Consider the following 24862-nt stretch of genomic DNA (forward strand, 5'->3'; position numbering starts at 1 on the left):
CGCGATAAGCAGCGATGTAAAACGAGGAGTGGGATTCTAGTAGTGGGATTCCAGTCACTGGGGGTTAGCTGTCTGACGAGGTACAAGATATTTAAGTAGATTTCTCTGTGCAAAATGACCGTGTGATTTCAACGGTCTACTCGGTTTCTTCCTAGCTGCTTTCGTTGTGGAGATGTCTGGGTGTGAAGGTATAGGCCGACTTTTGGTGTTCCTTACGTGGCTGCACCGCGCACAGCCACTGCGGCAAGATACCAGCCACACCAAATCGACGAGAAACGCCGCGCGATTTCAACACTGCGCCTCGCTTAGCGCTGTAACGTACGACGACCAAGTTGTAAGCCTAGGACCACATCACATGACTGCTCTGCAGGCATGACTAATGCGTCCGACTATTTCAGAGCTTAGACACACACACCTGTATATCACACAACAATACACTCATACATAAGACCATATACTACCATGACCCCTTGCTTACACAAGTTATTAAGAAAAGAGTAGAAGAAAGAAGCACACACAAGTAAGCAGCTGTAGAAAGAGAAGTTGCGATAGGATCTATTGTAGGAATATGTATTGCGAATCCAACGGTGCAGTCCGTTTCTCTCTAGCTAGTATCGTTCTTAAGATATAGATAAAATAAGTTTAGAAAAGTGTAAGGGACAGCTTTTGTGATAGGCTGGAGCCCAGTTAGTGAATCTTCGATGATATCTCGGTTACGTACGTAAGCGCCCGGTATGCGACTGTACGCGTCTGAACAACGCTTAGGCTAAACCCCTAAACCTTGGCTAGAGGATATTCCGAGCCGCTCTCCGAATGACCCTTAGCACCCTAGCAGTCTACAGTTCTCTTTGTAAGGACATAGTCTCTCCTTAGCTACTTGTGAGGGGTAGTTATAGGCAATAGTATTTGCTTCACACTACAAGAGAATAGTGGGGGAAAGCTCTGTATTACTACACTAGGTAGGGAGGTCGTGAGAACAATTCTTGCCCATCTCCTAACGCGCAGGGCGCTGGTTATGAGCAGGTTCAGAGGCCAAGGCGCGAGCGAGAGAAGCAAACATGTTGGGACCATAATCGTCCTCCTCGCTCCGCCTCTGCCGTCCCGTGTTACACTACTACTTACTACGAGGTTTATAGCTAGGGAGTGAAAGGCTACGTCTTATGTAAGTAGATGGTATGTATTGTGTGTATTGTCCTCATCACCGAGAGGTCTGTGATCTAAGCTTATATACATAGAGTAGTGGGCTGATTGGTCGCTGGATAGTCCACGTGACCATGCAAGGTACCCTGGGCTTACATCTTACTACAAAGGCGCAAACTACTAGACGTTCTACGGGCCACTACGGCCTAGTACGCCTTCGCTTCGCTTCTCTCTCTAGGTGTAAGGGGCTACGCTCAGGGAGCTATCGCACAGGTATACTGGAGTTGTATTCGATAGAGAAGAGAACTACAGGTGGCTAGGGTTCTGAAGGTCGTTCAGGGGGCGGCGGCTCGAGATAACCTTCCGCCAAGCTCGCTTGCACAGAATCCGGGTGCTCAGGGGGGCACCCGGAATCTGTGGACAGTGCGCCTCGCGCACGTGACCGAGATATCATTGAGGATTCAACAACTGGGCTTCAGCCCATCACAATGGAGGTGCCTATCAAAATTTTCTTGCTCGCGCGGAGACAGGAGGTACGCCTTCCGCTTTTTTGCAGACATTCTCTCTACACTCGCTCTATTATAGCTTTCTACTATATCTCTACTTGCGCTGTTACTGTTAGTCTTAGAGCTACGGAAAATCAAGCAATAAGATTAACCAAGTAACTGAAATCCCTCACTCATGAGTCATGTCATTGGAATAGTACACATTACAAATCTTTTTTAGAGGCAACCTCCTTCCATAAAGCGACCTAGCTGTGGTGAAATTGGCCCGGTCAGATCCGCAGGAATGGATCCCCTGAAACACGGACGGGCAAGTTCAATTGCTGCGGAAGTCTAAGTCACCGATTGACACCATGGCTTTGGATTCAGTGCGCGGGTGATTCGGATTGTGGCTGACTAAAACCTGCCGAAGCGCTGATACCCCATCACATCTGAGTTATCCAACTCATCGCTTTCTCGTAACCCGCCACAAGGGGGCTGATCTTCTGCCGTCTTTCCACATCGAGTAATACGCAGCGTCTCCTGCGGGTAGCTACTCACAGCAATCCTTTACTTCAACATTAGCGAGTGCAAACTCTAATATGCAGCAAGCGAGCACGTCCTTATAAGTAAGAATGGTCCTACGTAGCTCTCCTTGTAGTCTAGATTGTGTCTACTGCTAGTCTGAATAAGCATCTACTTTAATGGCACCCACCGCACACGCATTCAGCTCGCTACAATATTTCAATCTGATACATGTTCCCATTCTTGTATAGTATATTTGTCCAGCGATTGTGCCTAACGCCGTTTAATAACCTTGAAACACCACACTAAGAGCCTTGTCGTAAGTGCAAACGCTGTATAATAAACATCAGTCGCCACAACACTAGAGGCGGAGAAACGGGCGTATAACCCCTCGGAGAAGCCGCATTTTAGCGTCGTACAGTCGTATGTAACGTTATATCTTGATCAACGTTTTGTAACCACCCGATTTCCATGTTTATCCTGCATCGTTACGTCTTGCGCGGTGAAGAACCACTCGAATTTCCCAGCACGCTTTGCATCACCAACCCAAAATAAAACAGATTTCTTAGGTAACTCTGCGACAGACCAATTCTCGCTATGCTGTAACAGCGCATTGAAAAGGAAAGCCAGGCCCTCGATAGATATTCGCTCTGAGCCTGGGTAATCTATCACAGTCATGGCAACTGTGGGCGAGTAATCCCTCGAAGTGATCGACCGCGCTATGGCGGCTGCGACATCACGAAGGTGTGCGATGTCGATTGTGCCGCTCAGGTTGGTGAAGTCTGGTCGGTAACCTAGCTGCTTGGAGATGAAGATCATATCGTCTGCAACACTAGCCTCACACTGCGTATTGATTTCTCCTTCACTGCAGAGAGCTTGTGTTGGTCGGTGAGCAGTGATGGGCACTGCAGTCTGGCGCGCGACACGTTTCAGGTATCTTTCCGTGACCCATTTCGTTGAAATGTAGCCATCCCTAGAGGAAGGACGCGGCGAGTGAGCATCATCCTCGTCTTCATATGCCGCCACGGCACCTGAGCTCAAGACATGCAAGGCCGCACCGGTACGGACGCTGACGTGGGCCAGCGCCTTTGCAGCGTCAACGTTGATGGGTCGAAGAGCATGGTAGCCATCCCAGAAGTTCCGGTCTGCGGCGCAATGCAGGATGCAGTCTGCCTCGGACAGAATGTCGTCCGGTGGTAAAGATGGCAAGTCAGCCTCTTCAATCTGAACCTTATGACTACTAAAAGGGAAAAGGTTCTGCAGGTCGCGGTCGTCAACAATACGAACAAGACAGATGATCTTCTTGACTTGAGGGTCTGACACAAGCTGTTGGAGAATACGTTGACCCAAAAATCCAGTGCTTCCAGTAAGCGCAATTATCAATCTGTTGCCGATGTCTTGTATTACTCTTGGCAACTTCGGTTCACCTCCAAGCTGTACTTCGATCTCCGCGTTCCAGTCGACCTTATCCACGTGAACGTCCAGCAGTGATGCCATGGGGCCCAGCTCGGGTGAGTTCATTAGTAGACTCAATCGAGGTGCGTCGTTGAACTCCTTCCTTATAAGGTCTTGGAGCTTCACTAGCAGTAATGAATTGCCACCGGAGAGGAAGAAGTCTGTACCCCGATTGATCTCCTCTGCAAATCCCCAAGGAGGGAGTAATGATTGCCACAAACAGAGGAGACGCTGCTCGGTTTGACTCAAATCGCCTATCTGAGCAGCCTGCGTAGATTCCAGACCTGAAAGTGGTAGGTTTTGAACCTTTTTGCGATCTGTCTTCCCCGTTGACCCAAGTGGTATGCTGTCGACCGCAATGATTGTTGTCGGACGCATATATGGAGGCAATCGACGACGCAACTTTGCCATGAGGCTGTCGATGAGCTTGGTTAGCGTATCACCTGTCCCGTGATCGGTGCTTTCGAAGAGAACATGGGCGACGATAAACTTCCCCCGCACATCATCTCCACGAAGAGTGACAATGGCATTCCTTAGTAATCCAGCTGCTTCCTGCATCATGACGCGTTCGATTTCCGTCAGCTCGATCCTAAAGCCTCGCAATTTGACTTGAGTGTCACCATCGATCCTGCCATAGCATGTGATTTTACCGTGATCGTCAAGCCGCCCTCGATCACCCGTACGGTACAATCTGCTCCAACCATTCTCATGGGGTGTGTTAAGATCGTTATTCAAGAAAACTCGCTGGGTGAGGTCTGGGCGGTGAAGGTAAGTGGTCCCTGCCACTCCAAAGCCGGAGAACACGATCTCACCCACCACACCAATTGGCTGAGGCTTCAGGTCTGTGTCAACGACGTAGCATCCATAGTTGGGTAACGGACGGCCAGGTACCGGAACCTGAACTGCAGGATCGCGTATGTCTGCTTCACCTTCGACGCCAGCAATTGATGTCTCGGTGGCACCATAAGTAGAGATTAGATGAAATTCAGGAATGCTTTCAATAAGCCCTCGGAAGTCATCGAGAATTGAGGGTGGCGAAGGTTCGCCGCCACACCAGGCCGCCTTCCATGTCTTGCATTGCCGCAGCCCTTGGCCGGCGAAGCGAAACCACATGTCATATTCTGAAGGCGTGGCGTGAGTCAGGGTCACTCCGTGCTCGATCATCAAGTTTGTGATTCCCACCGGATCTCCACGGGTTTCAGCGGGAACGATGATCAAGCTTCCACCGGAGCAGAGTGCCGCAAATGTTTGAAACAAAGAAGCATCAAAACTTAGTGCAGACTGCTGTAGAACGACGTTGGCTTTGTTCGGAAAGTCCCACGTGCGATGCAATCCTTCCAGATAAGCTCGCACCCCTGAGTGCGGAATGACGATACCCTTAGGCTCTCCTGTAGATCCGCTGGTGAATACGATGTATGCAGTAGATTCCGAATGCAGGATAGGCCTCTTCGGTCGTGCACAGGCATTTGCGGCTCGCAAGTCTTCTGACAAATTGACAGTTGGAACTTGGCCAGTCGTGTCAATCTCTGCGATCCTTCTGCTTGTCAGTATGTCTGTCAGAATGACATCGGGCTTAGTTGCTTGAACAATCGATTGCAAGCGAGTACTACCGCTGATGAGATCAAGTGGCACGTAGATTGATCCAAGACGCCAAATTGCCAGAATAGAGCAGACAGCGTCAACGGAAGGTTGCAGGAAGACGCCGACAACGGTTTGTTTGCCACCAGATCTGGACAGGTGGCTTTCAAGCGACGCGGCGATTACCTCGATACGCTTGTCCATAGCTCGGTACGTGAGGGCCTGTCCGTGAGCATCTTTGAGAGCGATGTCGTTCCCATTGCTAACGATAATCTCGTCAACTTTACCAGTGACTGTCGTAGGCCATTCTAGTGGCATCTTGGGACCTGCGGAAAGGTATCATTAGTTGCGCGTAACCTAGTGGGGGCTTGTAATGTCCTCTACCTTTACCAATAGCCAGAGCAGTGTGGACATCTTGCGCATTCCACTTTTCCATGCGACTTGTGTTAAAATGGGAACCTTTGTCCACAACTTGCTTCAGAATGTTGGCGTAACTACGACAGAGTAGCTCAGCTCCCTTTTCGGAATACAAGGCTTTCTGCACATGGACCGCCATCGTAGCACCTTCCGAACTTTCTGTAATCTCAACAAGGACGTCGTAGCCATGTCGGGCTGTTCGCCAAGTCTCTTCTTCTATCTTGCAGTCGAGCCATGTCTTCGCGGCATGCTCCTTGACCACAAGGCGATAGTCCATATAGATCTGGAATATAGGGCTCCAGGCGGCCGACCTAGGGATGCTGAGCTCATCGAGAAGCACATCGAACGGCAGAGCAGAGTACTTAAGTGCGGCGTGGGCGCGATCTCTGGTATCCTGCACTGCTTGCGCAAATGTCCGATCTCTAGACCGTTCAAAAGTAACAGGAAGAAGGTTCAACAAGTTCCCAACGCTTTTCATAGACGACCTTTCCAGACGGTTAGCGTCTGAAAGTCCAATGACAATTTGATCGGTGGAGTCCTCGTCGAGTAAGCGGAATACTAAGGTTTGAAGGGCTGCTAGATATGCGTGGAAGTTGGTCGCTCGCTGCTGGCGGGCTACTTCCTTGAGCTTCGCTGTAGTAGATGCATCTAGACGGACCTTTGCGACATGCGTCGCATACTCAGCAATTGGAGATCGATGTGACGTTGTCGCGAAGGGAAACAGTTCGATAGGCTTGGTGAAGTCGATGCCAGAGAGAGATCTTCGATAAAAGTCCAATGCAGGACGCAGCTTGCCGCTCTTCAGGGCACGACGTTGTTGGGCACCCTGAGCGTGGATCTGAGACTCGTCCGCAAGCGGTGGCAAGTGTTGGCCTGTTGTCTTGTAGGCTTTGTGTATGTCCAACATGAGTACACTGAAGCTGAATGCGTCCATGGAAATATGGTGGGTACCGACAATCCAGAAATGCTCGGTCGGCGACAATGTGAGAAGTTGCATACGGAGTGGTATCCAATCGTCAAAATTCCATCTATAGTTCTGCATATCCTCAAACGCCTGATGAGCTTGTTTGCTGTGATGAATAGTGGATAGCTCGATCTGAAGCAACGGTTTGGACAGGATACCTTGCATGGGCGTCTTATCTGTGTCCTCCGACCAGAAATAGCGAGTGCGGAGTGATTCGTGTCTTTGAGCAACGCTTTCAACTGCTCGAGCCAATTCGTTCACGCGGACATGTCCTTGGAGCTTGGCAAAGTACGTGATGTTGAAAGCTGTAAGGTCCTGGACGTACCGATCAAGGACCCAGAATCGCTTTTGACCCAGTGTCATTGGCTCAGTCCGCTCCGAGCATGAGGTTAGAATTGTCGTTCGATGAGAGTTCCTTTCATCTTCCCTCTGATGTAGCTCAAGCCCTGCATCCACAAGCTCCGTCGAAGATTTGAGAGGCGTATCCACTGTTGTGTTGAATGAGGGTGAGCTTGAAGTACTCCTATCAGATGATCCTGTATCCCCCGTCTCTGAAGTTGAGGAGTCCGCTTGATCGATATCAGAATGTGCTCGCAAATCCGCTAATAACTCGGGGTTAGCAACAATTTGGTCCTTTCTGTCTTCAGTTTTGATGGGATCAATGTCTAATGACAATTTGATCACAGATTCAGCCACCAGATCAGCGACCGTTGCACCCGGTCCGAGGATTTTGAGCACTGGAATGTCAACGTCCAACTCTTTGAGGAACCAAGCTCGAATGTCGACCGCCATTATGGAATCAGCCCCAAGCTGCACCAACGATGTCTGTGGGTCGATTATTTCAGTCTTCGGCATCATCAAGATTGATTTCAGTCGAACTAGAAACGCGTCTTGCACAAGAGCCAAAGCTTCTGTCTGTGATTTAACGGAAGCAAGACGAGCACGAGGACTGGCCGCACTACCTCCTCCATCGCCCTGACCTCCATGACTCTGGTCCCCGTCGTGTAGGCGCATGTGCTGGAAGTGCACGTTGGCTGTAAGATTTTTGTATGCCTCGCGGAACGGCTGGATGCCGCTTACGACCTGTGAACTTCCTTGATGACCAGGTTTCCCAGCCAGAATTGCTTCTGCCAAGAGTAGCTGGACATCCTGTTCAGAAAGGTTGCGATAACCGCGGCGAGTGAAATAATCTCTGCCGAGGCTTGTGTCCTTCATGAGATACCCCACACCCTGAACCGCTCCAATCGCAATATCAGAACCGACCACGCCACGTATATCTCTTCTCTGCTTTGCAAGGGCCGACATGAAAGCATTGGCCGTAACGTACGTTGATTGGCCGCTTGTTCCCACGACAGTGGCCACCGAAGTGAAGAAAATGAAAAAGTCCAACGGGGTCGAGTAGAAGAGCTCATCCAGATATATACTTCCCTCAACTTTTGGAAGCATGGCGCGCTCGATAGAATCATATTCAACTTCCTCGAACAGATTATCCTCGAGAACCATCGCTCCATTGGCCACTCCGATGATCGGTGGCATATCTGCCTGGAGCTTGTTGTGGCATTCGCGCAAAAGTTTGCGATTGCTAATGTCCACACTCATGATCCGGATATTAGCACCAAAGGCTTCAAGCGACTCAAAGCTTCTTGGATGGACCTTGGGGTTCCGGCTGCTCAAAACAACGTGTCGCGCGCCGTGGTGAACCATCCAATGGCAAATGGAAACTCCCATATCCCCTGTCATTCCAAGCAACCAGTAAGTTCCGTCATCGCGGAAGATAGCTCCAGCATCAATAGGCTGCACACTCGCTGTGATATGTGACGGGCATTTCCAGTCCACAATGGTGAGTTCCTCATTACCTTGCTTGAAAGTCCCCACTTGTGTCAACGAAACAATGGGAAGACAATCCTGAGCGGACATACGAGGGCTTAGACGTGCCACTGTTCGGTATGCCACTTCGAAGATATGCCTGGCAGCCGCATCATCCGTTAGCCGTGAAGTGTCGGCGTGAGCTCGAATAAAGTCGGATGCGGTGTATGCCATGCTTCGTGGAGGAAGAGATTTCCGTAGCAAGTCACTCAAGGGATTGTCGGCTGGAGACATGTCAAGAAAGACCATCGTGTCATGCGGTACGATATTCTCAACTTTACGCTGAGGAAGCCTCTCATGCAAGTATATCTCGGGAGCATTCCAACTAGCTTTCGCTAGCGGTTTTCTGCCCGTAGTAAATGTGACTTGAATGCCACGGTCCGCCGCATTCTTACTGATTGATTTACGAAGTATCTCACTTGCATTGTGCACGAGAATGGTCCCGTCCTCTGTGGCGTTATTGGAGAGAATGCTTTGTGCAATCATGTGACGTGCCATCGTACTCACGATCATGCTGTCTGGCGCATTTGACACGGCCTTGACCCACGATGTCGGTATTTCCATGATCGAGGTTACTCTTTCGTTTGTAAGTACGATGACGTGCTCATCTGTTTGAACGTTCATTGCTGCGCACAGATAAAGGAATCCCTCTGAGACTTTGATGGCTTGCAACATCGAATACTGAATCTTGACACGTATCGTCGATTCAAGAGCTAGAACGGGACGTTTCAATGGCGACACGATCTGGATGTTAAACACATTCTTGTTCGTCTTGGCTACCAACTCGACGGCAGTGTTTTCGAGATTGACATCGTGTCGCACTAATCGTCGGGAGGTGTTGTATCTTTTATTGGCAGGAGAATTAGGGTACAAGCGAGGAATCCAAGCCTGGTCTTCCACGACATGTATCTCTGGCTCGAAGGTCCAAAGAACATCCTCGTAGCCTTCTGCCTTTAGCTGCGACGTGACTTCGAGCTGAAGAAGGACTTCTACGGTAGATTTGGCAGATGGCATGATGTCAAAGTCGAGAATTTGCAGGTTCAAGTGAGGGTATTCATGACGAATGGAGCGGCATAGTCCCAGCATCATTGCAGAGTGGGGCTGTTCTGCTCTTGCACCTCGTGTCACCCATAGTACATTGCGTCCCTTTCGCCAGAGAACCTTCAATGCTTCAAATTTCGCGGCGTTCCGATGTTTGAGAAATTCGTCATCGAGTTCCGTGAGACAGAGGACCGTAGACTCTTGGGCCAAACCAAGCGTATTGAGTTCCTCCAGGGATATCCGGTGGATAACTCTAGAAAAATGGGTACCAGCAAGTTCTGTGACTTCTCCTAGGAGTTCCGAAACCGCGAGAGTGAGTCCACCTACAACAACAAGTTCTTGTGCCGATGGAGTCAATTCAACAGCAAGAGGGTTCCGTAGACTATGCACAATGGGATCGACTGCTTGAAAGACGAGGACAGTGAATGCCTGCAAGGCACTTGATATGGGAGCGTGCGTATCCACCCCGCTGAAACCGTGTCTGCGTGTTAAAGCAGTCCACTGATCGATGGTCAGGGCTGGCCCGTCGCGCCGCCAGCTCTCTACCTCCGCACCGGCCCACCAGCCTGGCAGTGTACCAAAGATGGCATGCGTGGCAAGAGAGTAGTTGGTGATCGCCTCCAGCGCGATAAGATAGCCGCCAGGCCGCAGCAAGCGGCGGACGTTGGCCATCGTATTATCCATATAGGCTGTGGCATGGAGCACGTTGGACGCAACAACAACGTCATATGTATGTTCCTCGAAGCCTTGTTCAGCTGGCGTTCTGTCCACGTCGTACGTGGCGAATTTCATACGATTCAGATAACCCTGGAACCGATCTTGGACACGGTTGAAGAACCCCGCAGAAATGTCAGTATATGTGTATGTTGAGAACGCATCTCCTAATGCCGGAAGAATACAACCAGTGGCCCCTCCTGTCCCAGCGCCAACCTCGAATATGCGCAGATTTGAATGACGATGAGCAATCTGAGCGACTATACGTCCTATCAATGTGTTGTTGTATGTGAGCGCCACAGACTGTTCGTAGAACCGATCCAGCAGATTGTCTGCCAGGAAGTATTGGAGAACACTGCTTGATTGACGTATACAGCTTACAACGTTCTCGCCAGCGGCCTCCAGCAATTCGAAGTCGACATCTCCTGGATATTGGGCTATTAGTGACTGAATGTAAGTACGAGAGTCCTTGTATGCCTCTGATGGTACATTCAGTAACACGCCCTTGCGCACGTCGGACACCATTCGCTCGGCATATCCTAAGAAATGCTTGTAATGTGGCAAGGCATTGTCCTTTTCCGCTTGTGTCAAGGTTTCGTGCATCTCCCGGATGTAGAAGTATCCCACTCGCTCGAACACTTGTAACTTCTTGAGTCGCTCTGTGTTGTAAAAGTCTTCGCCGGCTACGACGGCGGCTACGTCGGGCGATGCAAGGCGGTAGTCAAAGCCCGTGAACAGGGTGGCATCGTCTGCCGCGGAGCTCTGGGCAAATGGCTTGACTTCCACACACTCGATTTGGACGAATGGCTCGTCGAATCTGTGCCCCGCAAACACATCAATATCGGCAACTAGAGGAGCGGAAGGCGACTCCGTAACGACACTTTGATACTCGAATTTCTTCTGCCTTCCACCAGCTCCATGAGTTGTGAAGTATGGGTTAATGGTAATGGACCGAATGGCAACTGGGACATGCATACTCCACATGCGGTTATCATGAGGATAGGAATGGGCGGCAAAGCACGTTTGCAGTGCGCAGTCTAGCCATCCTGGATGAATGAGAAGTTGGTCCTCCCAGTCCTTGCCCGAGACATCTTCAATACTACCAGTGGCATACCCACTTCTGCGTTTGATACTCGTAACACCAGTGAACGGAGCGCTATAGTTGTAGCCTAGCCGAGTAAAATGATCATAGAATTGCGACGTCTCAATTTCGTGAAGGTTGAATTCGTCCGTGCGGACGGCTGGTAAAGTGTCCGAGTGTGATTGGTGGAAAGTAGCAGAAATCTGGGTATTGAAATTTCGTGCAAGTGGTGTTGTGCTACTATGCGGCAGTCCGGAATAACAGGTCAAAGTACCCCGGAACTCCTCATCTGTCAGGCTATCGATCGTGACCACTACTCTAGTCTCCATCTTGCTTCGGTCGTCTTCGAACGCAAGAGCGCGACCAATGACAAGATTCCGCAGGCCAAGGAGTCCGAGCTGGCGATTAGGGCCGGCAATGGCTGCAATCGCCTCTGTAGCCATGGCTACGTAACCCATTGCTGGAAATACAATCTGACCCTGTAAAGCATGGCCTTGTAACCAACTGATCTCGCTTGAAGAAAGGATATTGCGCCATGAAATCTGGTCGGTTGTCTCAGATTCAACAAGCCTGCGTCCGAGCAAAGGGTTCGGAGCTTCGAGAGAAACGAGGTGTCCACCTGAATATCGAGTAAGCGCACCATACGACCGGGTATGATCGAAAGGGTAAGCAGGGAGATCAGGCAGTAGTTTTGGTGGAGTCGAGGAACCACGCAAAACGCTCTCCAGACGATCGAATGCTACCGACTTTGGCCCTAGGTGCGTCCAAACAAATCCCATGCCTTTTTTGACTTCGCTCACATCATCCTTGAAGCGCCTCAGTAAGCCTGTGTATGGAGGGTCTTGGTCAGCCTTTAACCTAATGCTATCGAGGCATGGAGCTTTGAGTGCTGGGTGAGGACCAATTTCTATCACAACGTCAAAGGGCCCGAGATCTTCAGTAGCTGTCATGACAGCTGGCGCGAACTGTACGGAGTTTGTCATGTTGTCAACCCAATAATTGGGGCCGAGATCCTCAAGAAGGAGTGCAGTCATGGGGTGTCCGGGGAGCACACTTGAGAGCCAAACAATGTCGTTCCCAGGTCGAATACGTAAATCGCATCTTGTCAAGGCATCGCGGTACTGTTCCGCACAAGCAAACATATGGCGAGAATGATAAGCTGTATCAACCTGTAGTTTGCGCGCAAATTTGCCTTCGTCCTGAAAAACGCGAAGAGCTTCGTCGATAACGTCTTCGTCACCAGAAAGCGTGACGCTAGTGGGAGAGTTCTGAGCCGCCACCTGTATGCGGCCTTCGAATTCATCCAAAGAGCAAAAGTCAGTGGCATCTTCATATGTCGTCCCAACAGCCATCATTGCACCTTTGGCTCCCGAGGGAGACTGGGCTTGCTTCGCATAAAATCCGCGATAATATGCGATCCGTAGTGCATCGCCACTGCTAAGAAACCCTGCTGCATATGCTGCACCAATTTCTCCAGAAGAGTGACCCACCACCGCACAAAATGGAATACCTGCTGTCTTTAACAGGTCGATCAGAACTATTTGAACAGCTGTACAAAGCGGCTGAGCGATGGCCGCTTCCGAAAGCCTCGAGGAGCTCTGTGGTGCTGCAAGCTGTTGGCTCAAGGTCCAGTCTGGTCGATCTGTTGGCGGAAGGGAAGACAATGCCGTATCCAGCTCGGCCAAACGAGCAGCCACGAAAGGCGACTTTTGAATCAGTGCGGCACCCATTGACGGCCATTGTGCGCCTTGACCCGTAAAGACTCCCAGAACTTTTGGCGTTGGAACGTTCGGATAGCGCGTATCCAATACGGCACTTCCTTCACCATTGAGCAGCTCCTCGATAGTAGCCACCACATCCTCGACCCTCTCGCATGTGAGAGTTTTCCGAAATGCGAGAGTCGACCGACGGGCATTCAGCGTATGAGCCAAATCATGGATGTTGGTGTCTTCGTGGTCCACAAGGTAGGCTTGGACATCCAGCATTGACTGGCGCAGAGCAGATGCCGAAGCTGCTGAGATATTGATTGGACTGAAAACGGCCTGCATGGTAGACACAGGGTTCACAGATCCGAGTGTAGGGTAATGTTCGATAATGGCATGGGCATTAGTGCCACCAAACCCTTGAAATCATAGTCAGCAGTTGTCCATAGTGAATGTAGGGAGGCATAAAATGATTAGGCTATGCGACATACCAAAACTGTTAATACTTGCACGCCGGGGCTGTCCTGGTGTAGTCTCTGGCCATGGAATAGTCTCAGTCGGTACGCGGAGATGCGTACAGAATGGTGCAACGGAAGGGCTCAGTGTATTGTAATGCAGATTCGGGGGAATGAAACCAGACTTCATGGCTAACGCAGTACTCACGAGACTAGCAAGACCGGCCGTACCTTCAGTATGCCTAGAATGAAGGGTTCCTTATCAGCTATGAACAAGCGACCCGAAGTCACATAACTTACCCAATCACGGTTTTTATTGACCCGACATATAGGGGAGCCTTGGCAGTACATTCACCTTGGAAGAAGGCACGAGAGATGGCTTCAGCTTCTTGAGGATCACCAGCACGTGTCCCTGTCCCGTGCGCATGGAAAAACTGTGGACGGTCTTTGGTGTCATTGATGTCCATTCCAGCGCGAGCATATGTGTCGATGATCAGCTGTGTCTGGGCTAGGTTGCTGGGCACTGTAATGCCGCTCGTTCGTCCGTCTTGATTGATGCCTGTGGCACGAATGATGCAGTCAATATTGTCGCCATCTCTTATGGCGGCAGTTAATGGTTTCATTATGACTGCAGCAACACCTTCACCACGGGCGTAACCATCTGCTGCAGCATCCCACATTTTGCTCGTACCCGTTGGCGACAGCATCCGTAAGTTACTCTCGGCAATCCACATTCCTGTTTGTCGGTTACCATCAGGCACCTATAATCAAAAAGCCCGGAGAGGGCCGATCCTTGCTTACCAGGAGAAAGGATGAGATTTGTACCCGCCACTACCGCCATTGGGCTTTCGCCGCTTCGCAGAGCCGCCACGGCTTGGTGTACGGCAACTAGAGACGATGAACAGGCTGTATCAATGGTCATGCTCGGTCCATGCCAGTCAAAAAAGTAAGAGACACGGTTCGATAATATGGCGCGGCTAGTGCCAGTCGCTTGGTAGGTAGGGATCATATCCCAGTCCCGACCTGTGATCTGAGCCCAATCATCGCACATTAACCCAACATAAACAGCAGTGTTTGAGCCTTTCATGTCCTCGACTCTTTGGCCGGCATTGCACCTGTTGCAACCATTAGATTCTTGTCATTCCATGTGGGGTTGTGTACAAATAGGGGGTTCGTACAGGGACTCATAGACGACTTCCATCAACAGCCGCTGTTGAGGGTCAATGGCATCAGCCTCAGTTGCCTGGACATTGAAGAAAGGAGCATCGAAATGGCTAACGTCATCGTCGAGGAAGTACGCTTTATCGGCATTGGTCGTTCCATGGTGAGATGATTCCGAGTGGAAAAAACTCTTTGTATCAAATCGGGTTGTGGGGACAGTCCTCGAGAGATCATGAGGCGAGTGGATCAAATCTCGAAGCTTCGATGGCGTGTTGGCTCCCCCAGGAAAACGACACGCGATCCCAATAATCGCAATTGGTTCTTCCCGTTGTTCGGTTCTGTTAGGGCTGTGCATGTTGAAACACTGTTCCGCCGGAGGATGTTGAAGAAAACCGGGTAAAGGGTCAACCAGTTCAGTTTCGAACCCCATCGAAACTTTTATTTAGTTGATAAATTTTCGTACCAACCATCAACTGCAGCTGATGCCCCATAGCCGCCGCTGGTAGGCTGGCTGCTGGAGAAGATCGGGGCCGAGTCACTTTCGCACCATGCAGGTTAGAGTTCAAATAACCGATCTCGATTTGGAAAATCCGAAGCTCTCCAGCGCACCGAATATCACCGGCTTTTCTTTGTTCGCTTAGCTATGGGCACTAACGCTTCTTGGTAGGGACCTCACGTTAGATATAGCGACATATCAGCTAAGCAACACTTATGCTTCAGCAAGTATACGAATGTTCTTCGAATCTCTACATATAGTAGCGTGCCTAACATGAAGTTCATCACAAGACAGAAGCTCGCTCTTAACGCCTGCTGAGAAATTGCGATTCTCTATCGAGAACCGCTGGATGTGTCAACTTCGTATCGTCTAATAAACAGTGATGGTTTGTTTGTCGTACGAAATCCCTCGACATGCTCCGTAGATCGTTGTCGATAATGGCTCTTGATTCACGGTAATATCCCTCTGAACTTGAGGTAATTTTGTGATTGTCTCTGCTATTCCTGACAAAAGCAGAAGCTCCTCATATCTTTATCTCAAGGCTTACGTCCAGAGCGAATGGGTCGTCGATAACTTGTTGGTGAGCGTCTATCTTTTACTACAAAGTTGCATGCCAAAAGACGGATGAGAAGGGTCTCCTGGCTACCGGGTGACGGAAGCTAATTCCTGGAGTCGCAATGAGCGAGACCCGAGGGAGGCTTGCGTCGGACAAGCCTATATAAAATTCAGCATGTATATGAAGAAGTTTCTAGTATCGATGACGATGGTGTCTACACGCGAACAGTCATCTCTAATGTAGTTATAGCTGTTGGGTTCCTGAGGCCGGTTAGTCCTTTAATGCTGTTCTGAATACGTAAGCATCGCGTTTGACGGTAGGCTACGCATCGCAAAATGCTTGAGATGTAAGTGCAGCGGTGCACCATCCACTGGTGTAAATCCGTACGATCTCGCTCGAGGAGCCGCTTTCCCAGAAAATCGAAGTTAGCATCCGCCTCCATGCAAGACTGAAGATCATACGTCCCATGTACGGTCAATACCATGCCAGCGACCTCCTCCGGCAAACATACATTACTACAGCCGCCCGATCCGCTACTAGACCACTATTGGAAGCTAATTAGACTCTAAGGGTTCCTAAGATTATTGGGTAATAAAGATCTCTCGATTCGCGATAATGCGCTCGCGGTCATCGCGAAAGAGCTACGAAGAACGAAAAGCGGTCCTAGAATGAGCAGTGACAGGATCCGAAGCAAAAGAACGAGAGCGGAACTAGAAACGTGATCATTTTCCAGCACTATAAGCTCTTATTTCTCTGATGACAATCGCTCACAAAGTATACGTGAGCTTCTGACCAGAAATTTTCTTCTCTCGAATATCCTGTAGGCCTTCCAAGACACCTTCAAGGCCAGCATCGCGCACCACCTGCGGATGAGTCCTGATCTGACCCTCATCAAGCAGTTTTTGTAGCGTCTTGTTCCACATAACACAGAACTTCCTGGCAAATGGGTTTGGGGCTCTCCCATGCGGTGCCGGCCAGCCGATTTCCTCGCCCATGAGTTCCGGTCCTAGCACCCACCCAGCAGACACGACTTTTCGTGTCGCAGCAACTGTTTCACTGAAAGGGTCTAGAGAGACGTAGCGGCCTCCGGTTCTTCCTAGAGCGTGGTAGCAGAGCTGCGTTGTCTCCGGCGTGGTGATGCAGTCGAGTGCAAAACGTAGTGAGTTAGCTGTGTGCACACGGATTTTACTAGCGCAATCTGGATCCGAGTAATCAAATACGTCATCGGCGCCAAAAGACCTGACTAGGTCCACGTTGCGTGCCGACGACGTAGCAATAACACCAAATCCTGCAAGCTTCAGGAGTTGGATAGCGCAGGTCCCGGTGGAGCTGGAGCCACCACTGACCAGGACGCTCTGCGGCTTGCTGGCGTTGAGAGTAACTTTGGCTCCTAGTGCTGGTTCTGATTGATCGATCCAACCGCTTAGAGGCTGGAGTTGTGGTCCTGGGGGGAGGCCCAGGGTATGGAAAAGGGCCCATGGTACTGTGTACCACGAGTTTCCGATTCCTGCGCCGTGCGTGAAAGACCAATCGTCCGGGAGCTTAAGAATACAGTGTGCTGGGGCTATTGAGTATTGGGCAAAGGCCCCGACACTTGGTCGTCGTGGATTCATGCCCATTATTGCAGCGCTGACTCGATCGCCGACCTTGATGTTCCAATCATCAGTTACGCCAACCCCAACACCCGTGACGATACCAGCGTATTCGCATCCCGAGATAGCTCCAGCTGTGTGATAGCCTCCCAGCATTTTCGTGTCCACAGGATTCAGCGACACCGCCTTCACCTCCACGGCTAACATGCCATCTTCGAGTACATCCGGAGGTATTGGTGCAGAGTGCGACAGTACAATACTCTCATTTGGACCGCCAATCAGTGCCGTCTGTACCGGTTCGAGAGATCCCATGGTGCAAGCAAATCATAAGGTATGCGATCAACGTGTCCGAGTCTGACTCCCCGACGGCTTTAATCACCTCAGTAAAGCTACGCCGATAGCCCGAATATCTCCGCACAACCGCAAGTCCTAAAAACGCCGACGTCTTCCAGTAACGCTTCATAACACACAACCGGCCCCATAGGCATGAAGCACGATTTTCGCTCTAGATTCTTGTTCCATTCTGAACCCGCTCACGATGGCACCAGCATCAAAAACGTCGTCCCTTGACTCCAGGACCTCTTTTGTCGACCCGCCGGCCCCAGACTCAGAGTTTTTTCCAGATAGTGGAAACCTCTTCCCCAAGTACGCTGACGTGTTTCCCCGCACAGCAGTCGAAGTCTGGCTCTTCGATGCCCTTTCCTTAGATGGCAGCGACAACTTCACCGTGTCCTTCTTGCGCGACGCGATGGCTGCCCCAGCGGGGTTTCGCGTCGCCGTCAACGCCAGCTGGGCCGACGGCACGAACTGGAGCCATAACCTCGTGCTGCCTCTATCGACAGTAACGCAGGAAGCTTCGGAACGCACAGTGGGCGTCTGGAGGACTGCGGAGGGCGCGGAGAACGAAGCTTCCGCAACCTTCGAAATCAGCGAGGACCTCTCCCTCTCTACCGTCACGTTCAATGCCCCGGGCTTCATCACCGGCACTCTCACGCACAAGAACAAGTGCTACCCCAGTCTCCCCGCCACCGCAGCTGACGCAAAAGTCGGGCACGACCTCTTCTGGATGCGCCCTGTGGCCATGGCATCTGCAACTCTCGATATCAACATCACGCCGATGCCCGGCGCGGAGCAGAAGCACATGCTGATTACCAGCGAAAAGGGTGGATACGGCGGCCTCGAGCGCAGTTGGGAGGGCATGCCATGGACGAAAGCCATCACGGATTCGCTGTTTGTTCGGGCGCAGGCCGGCCCGTACGTTCTCCAGGTGATGCGGCTGGTAGGTCGACCAGAGAATGACTACGCGCTCACTGCATCTGCGCGACTGTACTGCGATGGGAAACTAGTTTGCTCTCCGCAACGCGCACTTGCGAAAGCGGACGGGAATACGGCTGGGGTGGGGACGCATGCGGTAGTTGTGGAAAGGCTTTTCGACGGAGATGGTCTTCCTGCGGCGTTCCGGCATAAGAACGTTGGGTATAGAATCGAGTTTCTGGCTGATGCAAAATGGGTGTTTGAGCTGAGACATATGAGGAAATGGTGGGTTATGCCAACGAGTGCACCTGGGCCGGATGCGACTGGCAGCTCGGCTTTTGTAATAAGTGTGAAGGGGGGCCTGCCTGGGTCTGGAGATATGTTTGAGGGTTTTGGAATGGCAGGACAGGTGGAGATGCCCGAGGTAATGTCTACTCAGAAATACTAAGCTGTCGCGTCTATGTTATAAGGCACTTTGAATGTATGCTTTATATCTTGTGGCAGTGTTGCTTCTACATAACTGTGAACCTGGGACCGTGAGAAACATCGCTCTAGGGAGGAGAGCTACAACCAATCCTGGCAAATAATGTTAAAAATGGTGCGTTGTCTTTGAGAAGTGCGCAAGAGTGAATTGGGAAGTTCACGTGTCACTGTGCTTCCCAGGCCAGCGTTGTTCTGAGCACTCAGTCAAGCTGTATTGGTGGGGTGGACTCGGAAGAGGCACAGATGCAGGGAATTTTCGGCACCTGCGTTGTGCCGCATCGCAATAATTCGGTGGCCAGCATTTGAGTGAGGCCGAATATGACTTAGTGACACGGTCTGAGAAAGTAACAACGGCTAGAAAAGTGAGCCGGTGCTCAAACTCTGAGTAGGTTGATTTCGCCGTTTCATTCCGCTAAATTCATACTGTCTCCTGAACTACCCAAATCTCGGCAGTTGCATTATGGCTAGCAATGGAGACAGCGCTGCAGCGCAGCATCTCCAACTGAAGAAGATTATGGGTCCGAATATGGCCTACCTGTGTACAGCACTTGAGATAGGAGTCCTAAAGGCCTTCATCGATTGGAAAGTGTTTGACCACATCCCGGACGAAGGCTCAATCTCATCAGCGAGCCTGGCGGAGAAAATTGGCGGAGAACAAGAGCTGCTCGATCGTACACTTCCACTACTCACGGCCCAGGGCATTCTGAAGGCTCCAGAAGCAGATCACGTTGCCCACACGGAGCGCTCTCGCTCCTACAAGTCAGATGAGCTCGGCGCGGGCTTCATCACGCATATGCACAATTGTTTCGTCCGCTCCATGGCTCAGTTTCCCGCGTACCTGGCCTTGCATGGCTTCAGGTCGCCTAAAGACGCCAACACAACACCCTTCGGCATGGCAACGGGATACCCAAACGGCAACGTGTACGACATCGTCGCTGCAGACCCAAAGCTTAGCAAAGACTTCGACAGTTTTGTCGCACGTACGTCCAAGGTGTTTCCCATGCACGGCGTGTACGACTTCTCGTGGATGCAGAAACAGGCGGATACTACGAGCAAGGAAGGCAGACCACTGTTTGTGGATATTGGTGGAAGTAATGGGCACGCCGTGCGCGACATTCTGCAGGACCATCCGTGGCTACCTGCCGAGCGGTGTGCCGTGCTAGACCGCAGTTCAACGATTGAACACACGAGGGCAGAGCTGGACGAGGGCATAAAGTCTATTCGCTTGGTTGCAGGGAACGCGCTCGAGATGCTCCCGCCACCCGTGCAGAACGCGCTGGTCTACCAGTTCCGCCGCATCCTGAATGACTTCCCGGACAACGACGTACGGCGCTTCTGGAAAGTGGTGCGCGAGGCGGCGGCGCCAGATACGCGTGTATGTGTGGTGGAAGAGCTGCTGCAGGGGAACCGCAACGCCTACGCTGTGGCGCAGGACGTGTCGATGATGCTTGTTGGGGGTAAGCGGCGGAGTGCGCAGATGCATGTTGCATTGGCGGCGGAGGCGGGCTTTCGGCTGGGGCGGACATTGCCCGACACGCACAATGATTGCTCGGTGTTGGAATTCGTAGTGGTGTGATGTAGACATGGATCATACATGGAGTACTACGGGCTGTAGTCCAAATTGAGTGCAGTTCGGTGCGGGAGTCTAGTGGTATCCTAGCTCCCTTGACCAGAAGTGGGGCGTTGCGAAGAACGCCGAACATCTGCGAGCGGAAGCCGTGCATTCATTAGCCCACGTCAGTCTGGATCAACGGTCCGTAGCTCATGGGCCACTGCCCTGTTATATGGGCTATGGCCTGTTAGAACAAAGAATCATGGTAAAATTGCAATGTGGCACGGGCCGCAGGACAGCCAAGCATTGTGGCGTATCCCTGCGCCCATCCTCCACACACTCTACGCACCCTAGTGCTACATAGGCTGTATCTGCCACCCCATCGACGTGCTCACTCATACGACTCCCTTCCACCATCTCTTGGCCAACCTAGTCCCCCTTCTCTGAGCCGGCATGGCGCATCCCTCGGCAGCCATGGCAGACGCAGAAGCCGGCCCAGCCATGACAGAGTCCACCAAAACTACGCCTGTCGAGAATGTGGCAGCGTCCGCTGAGAAGAGTCTTGATGCCGACGACCCAGACCCCAACATCGTGAACTGGGATGGCCCCGATGACCCTAAAAACCCTCGCAATTGGAAGAAGAGTTTCAAGCTGCTCAATGTCTTGCTCATCGGGCTCTCGATCCTCTGCACGTACGAAACCAGACGTGATATGCTTGCAGCGCTCACTGACAAGCTTGCAGAAACTTCTCGACGACCATGTTCGCGCCTGCCGCCCCGCAGCTTGCCGACGAGTTCAACGTCCACAGCAGCATCCTCTCCACACTGAGCGTCACTATCCCTTCTCTCGGTGCGGCTACAGGCCCGCTGCTCTTTGCCCCTCTCTCCGAGATCTTCGGCCGCGTCAGGATCTACATTGCGACCAGTTTGCTATTTCTCGCCTTTGCCGCTGGCCTTGCGCGCAGCACCGGTATCGCCATGTTCCTCGTCTTCCGCTTCCTCGACGGCGTGTGCTACACGTCGTACTTGACCTGTGGTGCGGGAACCATCGCAGACCTTTTCGAGCATGATAATCGCGGTGCGGCTTCCGCTGTGTTCGCTTTGGCTCCTTTGCTGGGACCGGTACTAGGGCCTGTCATTGGAGGCTTCATAGCTCAGGAGCTGGATTGGCGCTGGATTTTCTACATTATACTCATGGTTGTAAGTTGGCTGTTAACCATGCACGTGGTACCTCTTACTTACTTCCATCGCTAGACCGGAGTAATCACTGCAGCAGTCATCTTCTTCATGCGCGAGTCCATGGAGACCATCTTGCTCGAACAAAAGGCCAAGCGCCTGCGCAAATCCACCGGAAATCCCAATCTACGATCTGCCGTTTCTCGTGGTTTACCAGTTCGTACGATCGTAGCCCGCGCCTTCAGCCGACCCATCAGAATGCTGCTCTTCTCACCGATCGTGCTTCTTTTGGGGCTTTACCTTGCCTTCGTCTTCGGACTGACATTCCTCCTTCTTGCCACCCTCTCGGAACTCTTCGAGAACACCTATGACTTCAAACAAGGCGTGGCGGGTCTCGCGTACCTGGGTTTGGGTATTGGATGTGTCATCGGTACAATTATATTTGCCAAATTCAGTGACAAGATGGCCAAGAAGAACAGCGCGCCAGAACATCGCTTGGTTATGATGATGCTCGGCGGTCCCTTTGTTCCTGCGAGCCTGTTCTGGTACGGCTGGTCCGCCGAGTACCATGTGCACTGGATCGTACCCATCATAGGAACGGGCTTCATCGGCATCGGCATTGTGTTTGTCACGGCTTCAGGACAGCTCTACATGATCGATACATTTGGATCAGAAGGGTCTGCTTCGGCCATGGCGGCTCTTACTTTGGTGCGCAACGGCTCCGGGGCTTTCTTGCCCCTTGCTGCACCGCCATTGTACCGCAAGCTGGGCCTAGGTTGGGGCAACAGTGTCCTTGGGTTCATTTCCTTCACGTTTGTGCCTCTCGCGTTCCTTTTCTACAAGTTTGGACAGAGGCTGAGGGAACGATTTCCATTTCAGATCTGAGCGGATTTCCTGGGAACAATTGAGGTAACAAGGATACAGCGCTGGAAACGGTTAAAGAGGAAAGGCATGATATTGTATAATATTCGCGGACTTAATTGTATAATTAGCAATCTCGACTCCAGCACAATGCGATGAGCATTCACTAGTTCCCAAAGACAGACTTGACGTGCTGCTCATGACACTATCGCCTCGTTAAACGCATGAAGATGAGGCTACCAATAATGCGCTAAACTCATGTTTCCTAGTGCTCTTAGCGGAACAAATCGTGAGACTTCGGTGCTACCAGATTGTGTCATTCGATCGTACATGGCGTCGGAGTGGTCCGGAGGACTTCGTGTTTCTTCGAAGGCAGCCTCTCCTGTTTTGTTTTTCGGCCATGTCCCTACCATTAGTATCCAACACATCTTTGTCGCGTTTGCCTTGAAAGCGCTTTGACCGCCTCACGTAGCCCCTCTCATACTTGGTGGTCGCTCCCTCCACTATCAGTAACGTAAACTTAGCATCCTTAACATACCTTGACATACCCCATCTTACCTTCCATATCCATTCTAGAAACTAAACACACGGGCGCAGCGCAACACCATGCCAACTACCACTACATACGACGTCATCATCGCCGGCGCCGGCCCCGTCGGCCTCTTCCTCGCGTGCGAACTAGCTCTGACTAACGTTTCTGTCCTTGTGCTTCAGAACAGCCCTAGCCTGGAAGACCCCTGGCGCGACGGGCCGCTGGGCTTCCGTCTCCTTTCCCACGGCTCTACGGAGATCTTTCACCGTCGCGGAATATTGGATAAAGTCATCGCGAGAGAGCTGACACCGGGCGAGACGACACTTTCCGGGGGAAAGCCCGAAGCGAACGGAACTGGGAAGAGGCAGAGGCGGCCTGGCGACTTCCCGGTCGCCAGTCACTTCGCAGGGATATTGGTCATGAGCAAGGATGTGAACTGGGAGATGTGGAGGGAGGTGTTGCCTGGTCCGAGTGCGTTTGGGGGCGCACTTAAGCAGGGACAACTTGTGGGAGTCTTGTGGGAGAGGGCGAAGGAATTGGGAGTGGACATAAGGCTGGGCTGGGAGGTTGGAAGATTTGCAGACACTGGGTATGGAGTCAAGATTTGGGCCGCAAAGACGGAAGGGGATGGAACCGAAGAGGAGTTTGAGGCAAAGTATCTGGTTGGCGCGGACGGTGGGAGGAGCTTCGTGAGACAACACGCTGGGTTTACGATGGAGGGGAATGAAGCGAGCTGGACGGGGTACATGGCTGACTGTGAATTGGAGGCGAAGTCTAAAGAAGCGCTAACGCCTGGCTTCCATCGCACGCAGAAGGGGGCGTATGCGAGTAGGCATCCCACAACTTTCGTCCTGGACTTCGACAACAAAGGAGATGCAGGCCGTGCGCGCAGACCAGAAGTCACCCGCGAAGTCTTCGAATCCGTTCTCAGGCGTGTTGTGGGAAAAGATGACCTCGCTGTCGACTCATTGAATCTAGGTGGCTCCTTTACCGACCGGGCAAAGCTCGTTACACAATACCGCCGAGGCCGCATACTCCTCGCCGGCGACGCAGCACACATACACTCGCCGCTCGGGGGACAAGGCTTGAATCTGGGCCTTGCAGAAGCTCTCAATCTAGGCTGGAAACTCGGTGCCGTGGTGAAGGGTCTAGCTCCTGAAACCCTGCTTGATACGTACGAGAAGGAGCGGCGGCCTATTGCAAGGGAGGTCCTCGAGATGATACGCGCACATACAGCTGCCATAGAGCCGGGCTTACATGGTGACGCTGTCTTTAACCTCGCAAAGCAGATGATTGCGACGCGCGATGGGGCGACGCTTTTCGCGGCGAAGTTGATCTGGTATCATCCGGTTGTTGATGTTGGGGGTGACTGTAAGCACTGGCTTGTTGGAAGGAGCGCGCCGGACTTTGAGTTCAAAGACAGCACAAGATTGGGAGAGAAGATGCAGCGGGGGGCGTGGGTTGTTGTTAATTTCGCGAAGGATGAGAAGGTGAAGGAGTGGGTGAAGAAACTGGAAGGCTTCGTGTATGCAGACGAAGACGCAATGGAGACGCTGGGAATATGTGCGGCATTGATTAGGCCTGATGGGGTGGTTGCTTGGGCGAGGGATGCAGCTGAGATGGATGGCAGTGTGTTGGAGGGGTTGCAGGAGGCCAAGGCAAGGTGGCTCGACTAAGCGTAGGCTAAGGCGACTAGGGCAGTACTAGAGGCTTGTTTTCGGGCCGTCGAAGCGCCCCTGCTAACGCTACGGCTAAAACAATACGGAACACCGACGCGTC

The 24862-nt window shown here is 51.7% G+C and overlaps 6 protein-coding genes across 6 annotated transcripts; 4 read left to right on the forward strand and 2 right to left on the reverse strand.

Annotated features, from left to right (window-relative positions):
• Nucleotides 1–2591: 2591 nt before the first annotated feature.
• Nucleotides 2592–14937, reverse strand: ALTATR162_LOCUS10956 (uncharacterized protein; the record flags this gene model as incomplete). Its single annotated transcript, XM_043318596.1, has 6 exons — nt 2592–5506; nt 5565–13385; nt 13458–13663; nt 13722–14157; nt 14223–14536; nt 14600–14937. 6 exons carry the CDS (start codon nt 14935–14937, stop codon nt 2592–2594), a joined length of 12030 nt encoding a protein of 4009 aa, XP_043174531.1.
• Nucleotides 14938–16401: 1464 nt separating this feature from the next.
• Nucleotides 16402–17538, reverse strand: ALTATR162_LOCUS10957 (uncharacterized protein; the record flags this gene model as incomplete). The annotated part of the gene is made up of 1 exon (XM_043318597.1): nt 16402–17538. The coding sequence occupies one exon, from the start codon at nt 17536–17538 to the stop codon at nt 16402–16404; it is 1137 nt and encodes a 378-aa protein (XP_043174532.1).
• A 226-nt stretch (nt 17539–17764) lies between these two features.
• On the forward strand, nt 17765–18928 carry ALTATR162_LOCUS10958 (uncharacterized protein; the record flags this gene model as incomplete). Its single annotated transcript, XM_043318598.1, has 1 exon — nt 17765–18928. One exon carries the CDS (start codon nt 17765–17767, stop codon nt 18926–18928), a length of 1164 nt encoding a protein of 387 aa, XP_043174533.1.
• Nucleotides 18929–19423: 495 nt separating this feature from the next.
• On the forward strand, nt 19424–20539 carry ALTATR162_LOCUS10959 (uncharacterized protein; the record flags this gene model as incomplete). The annotated part of the gene is made up of 1 exon (XM_043318599.1): nt 19424–20539. One exon carries the CDS (start codon nt 19424–19426, stop codon nt 20537–20539), a length of 1116 nt encoding a protein of 371 aa, XP_043174534.1.
• Nucleotides 20540–20968: 429 nt separating this feature from the next.
• On the forward strand, nt 20969–22575 carry ALTATR162_LOCUS10960 (uncharacterized protein; the record flags this gene model as incomplete). The annotated part of the gene is made up of 3 exons (XM_043318600.1): nt 20969–21207; nt 21258–21714; nt 21769–22575. 3 exons carry the CDS (start codon nt 20969–20971, stop codon nt 22573–22575), a joined length of 1503 nt encoding a protein of 500 aa, XP_043174535.1.
• Nucleotides 22576–23157: 582 nt separating this feature from the next.
• Nucleotides 23158–24759, forward strand: ALTATR162_LOCUS10961 (uncharacterized protein; the record flags this gene model as incomplete). Its single annotated transcript, XM_043318601.1, has 1 exon — nt 23158–24759. The coding sequence occupies one exon, from the start codon at nt 23158–23160 to the stop codon at nt 24757–24759; it is 1602 nt and encodes a 533-aa protein (XP_043174536.1).
• Between the last annotated feature and the right edge of the window lie 103 nt (nt 24760–24862).

This window comes from Alternaria atra (genome assembly GCF_907166805.1).
Source record: "Alternaria atra isolate CS162 genome assembly, contig: 35, whole genome shotgun sequence".
Taxonomy (NCBI): Eukaryota; Fungi; Ascomycota; class Dothideomycetes; order Pleosporales; family Pleosporaceae; genus Alternaria; species Alternaria atra.